At 38.5% G+C, this 2209-nt stretch overlaps 2 protein-coding genes and 1 non-coding gene across 3 annotated transcripts in view; 1 reads left to right on the top strand and 2 right to left on the bottom strand.

The window, feature by feature from the left end:
- LOC104765388 (autophagy-related protein 8i) overlaps positions 1–200 on the bottom strand; it is a 1132-nt gene extending 932 nt beyond the window's left edge. The window contains exon 1 of the mRNA XM_010489082.2: positions 70–200. Within this exon, the coding sequence (XP_010487384.1) occupies positions 70–100 (31 nt within the window). The 5' untranslated portion in view covers positions 101–200. The remainder of the gene's footprint in view (positions 1–69) is intronic.
- Positions 278–350, top strand: TRNAF-GAA. Its single transcript has one exon. It is a non-coding gene; the product is annotated as a tRNA-Phe (tRNA).
- LOC104767533 (pentatricopeptide repeat-containing protein At3g15590, mitochondrial-like) overlaps positions 875–2209 on the bottom strand; it is a 4869-nt gene continuing 3534 nt past the window's right edge. The window contains exon 5 of the mRNA XM_010491545.2: positions 875–2203. Within this exon, the coding sequence (XP_010489847.1) occupies positions 1446–2203 (758 nt within the window). The 3' untranslated portion in view covers positions 875–1445. The remainder of the gene's footprint in view (positions 2204–2209) is intronic.

Genomic DNA, 2209 nt, shown 5'->3' on the forward strand with positions numbered 1-2209 from the left:
TGATTAATTCGTTTTGCAATCAAACCACGAAACGGTGATTGATCTTAAGAGAGAGAGCACGTAACGTACCCAAAGTGTATTCTTCCTTGAACGATTTCATATTCTTCGATTATTCGACGACCACCGTGTTGTAGATTTCTTCGTCGTCTGTGTCTGTGTTTTTCTTTTTTTTTCGTCTCCGTCTTTCCCAAAGCGGTGACGAAGTCAACACCGATAATTAAAGTAGAAAATAGAGGAAATAGTTTAAGTAATTAAGTTTACTTTATTAAACAACAATGCGGGGATAGCTCAGTTGGGAGAGCGTCAGACTGAAGATCTGAAGGTCGCGTGTTCGATCCACGCTCACCGCATTTCCTTTTTCTTTCCAAATTTCAAATTCGGTTCGGTTTAATATCAAATCAACTTCTTACCCGGTTCAATTTTAATTACTATCAGAGATGTGCGTTTTGGGCTTTATTGCGTAACATATAGGCCCAGATTCTGTAAATATATCTGTCCACAATAAAACCATCCAGTCTCTTAACAACAATTACATTTTGTATATCAGCACATATTCATAATTAAAATTTAATTTCATTACCACAACTATATCTTGTTTGTTAACAATATACATTAATGACAAAAAAAAACACTAGCACAATATGATTAACCTCATTTCTACATTGTTTTGTTTTGTAATTTTGACCATTATTTCAAAGAAGTCGATTGCTCAAAGATTATTGTTTGGTGACATGAGATGGAGAGAGCATGGAATATGGTGGATCACCATTGCAACATGCCAAACTTGTTGATAGTTAAAAATTTTTGCAAGCATCACCATTAGCTTCTATTACTTCTTCTTCCCCCTGATCTGCTATGTTTTTGTTTGGATTCATTGTTCCGTAACTTTGATTACATTGATAAAAACCAATTCAAATTTTGTAGGTACATACAGGTCTCTTTGAAATATGACATCTAAGCTGAAACAATCTCAAACCAAGAGATACGGCGCTCTTCAACTGTGGGAGATCATAGTGATCGCTCTATTTGCAGTCTTCATAGTAATCCTCGCCATTTCAGTATGGCTCAGCTTCAGTCAAAAATCCAAGAGATCTAATGCCACGACGCTTCCTGTAACTCAAAGCCCTCGCCTTACTGAAGAAATCAAAGAAATAAGTGTTGATCATGTTTCATCTAACAACAACAATGGTACTTCTCACAAAGCCCTCGCCTTACATGTATTTTCAATACTCTTCCTCCCTCTGAAATACACTTGCTGCAGCTTATCATAGTCTTTGTGTTTTTAGTATGTCACTTGTACCCACAAGAGACTAGGAAAAACTCAAAAGTGAGAAATCTGATTTGACTGAAAATGAATACTCTGTTTCTTCTTATTTCCTAGCTTAGCAATAGCAGCAGTCAGAACAAAGACTTGGCAGCTCAATACACAAGATGATTATGATCGATCATTCGTCAAGTAAAATAGACACTGGACTCTTACTAAATGGATTAACACGAGCCAGTTTCGCAGTAAGAGTCTTATTCGGGAACACATTATCTGCCTTCATCCTCTGAATCATCCCATAAGCAGGAGTTTTGGCGTTTATATAAGCCATGAGAACTGTTTCATACTGCATAAGCTGAGCTGCATAGCCTGCACTTTTCATCCTCAGGAAAACCTTCTCCGCGTTATGAACATCCCCTCTTTTTGCGTACTCCTCAAGAATCACCATGTAGGAAATGAACATAGGTCTCATCTTGTTATCCTTTGTCGCTCTCTTTAATATCAGTTCAGCTTTCCCAACTTCTCCCGCTTTGATGTAGAGCTTCACCAGCGCATGCCATGTCGAAGGGCCAATCTTAATTCCTGCATTTCCCATTCTTTTAACCAGATCTTTACCTTTCGCTAGCATCTTGTTCTCTGTGTATATCTCCATGAGGGCAAAATACGGGAGCATAGGGAAAATGTTGTACTTCTTCACAAGTCTCTCAAACACCGCCTCCGCTTCTTCGATTTCCTTCAGCTTTCCCCATGCTTTAATGGCAGAAATACAATTATCATATCTCGGATTTTCATCGACAAACTTACTCAATCTTCTCACATTGTCAGTGTCTCCTATGTCTGCATAAAGAGGGAGTAATGAACGGCACACCCATGGAGTTTGTTTCAAGCCTTTCCCTTCTATTTCCTTCATAACTTCTCGAGCTCGCTCTTTACGCCCCGCTCTTA

Source organism: Camelina sativa, chromosome 19, assembly GCF_000633955.1.
Source record: "Camelina sativa cultivar DH55 chromosome 19, Cs, whole genome shotgun sequence".
In the NCBI taxonomy this organism is placed as follows: domain Eukaryota; kingdom Viridiplantae; phylum Streptophyta; class Magnoliopsida; order Brassicales; family Brassicaceae; genus Camelina; species Camelina sativa.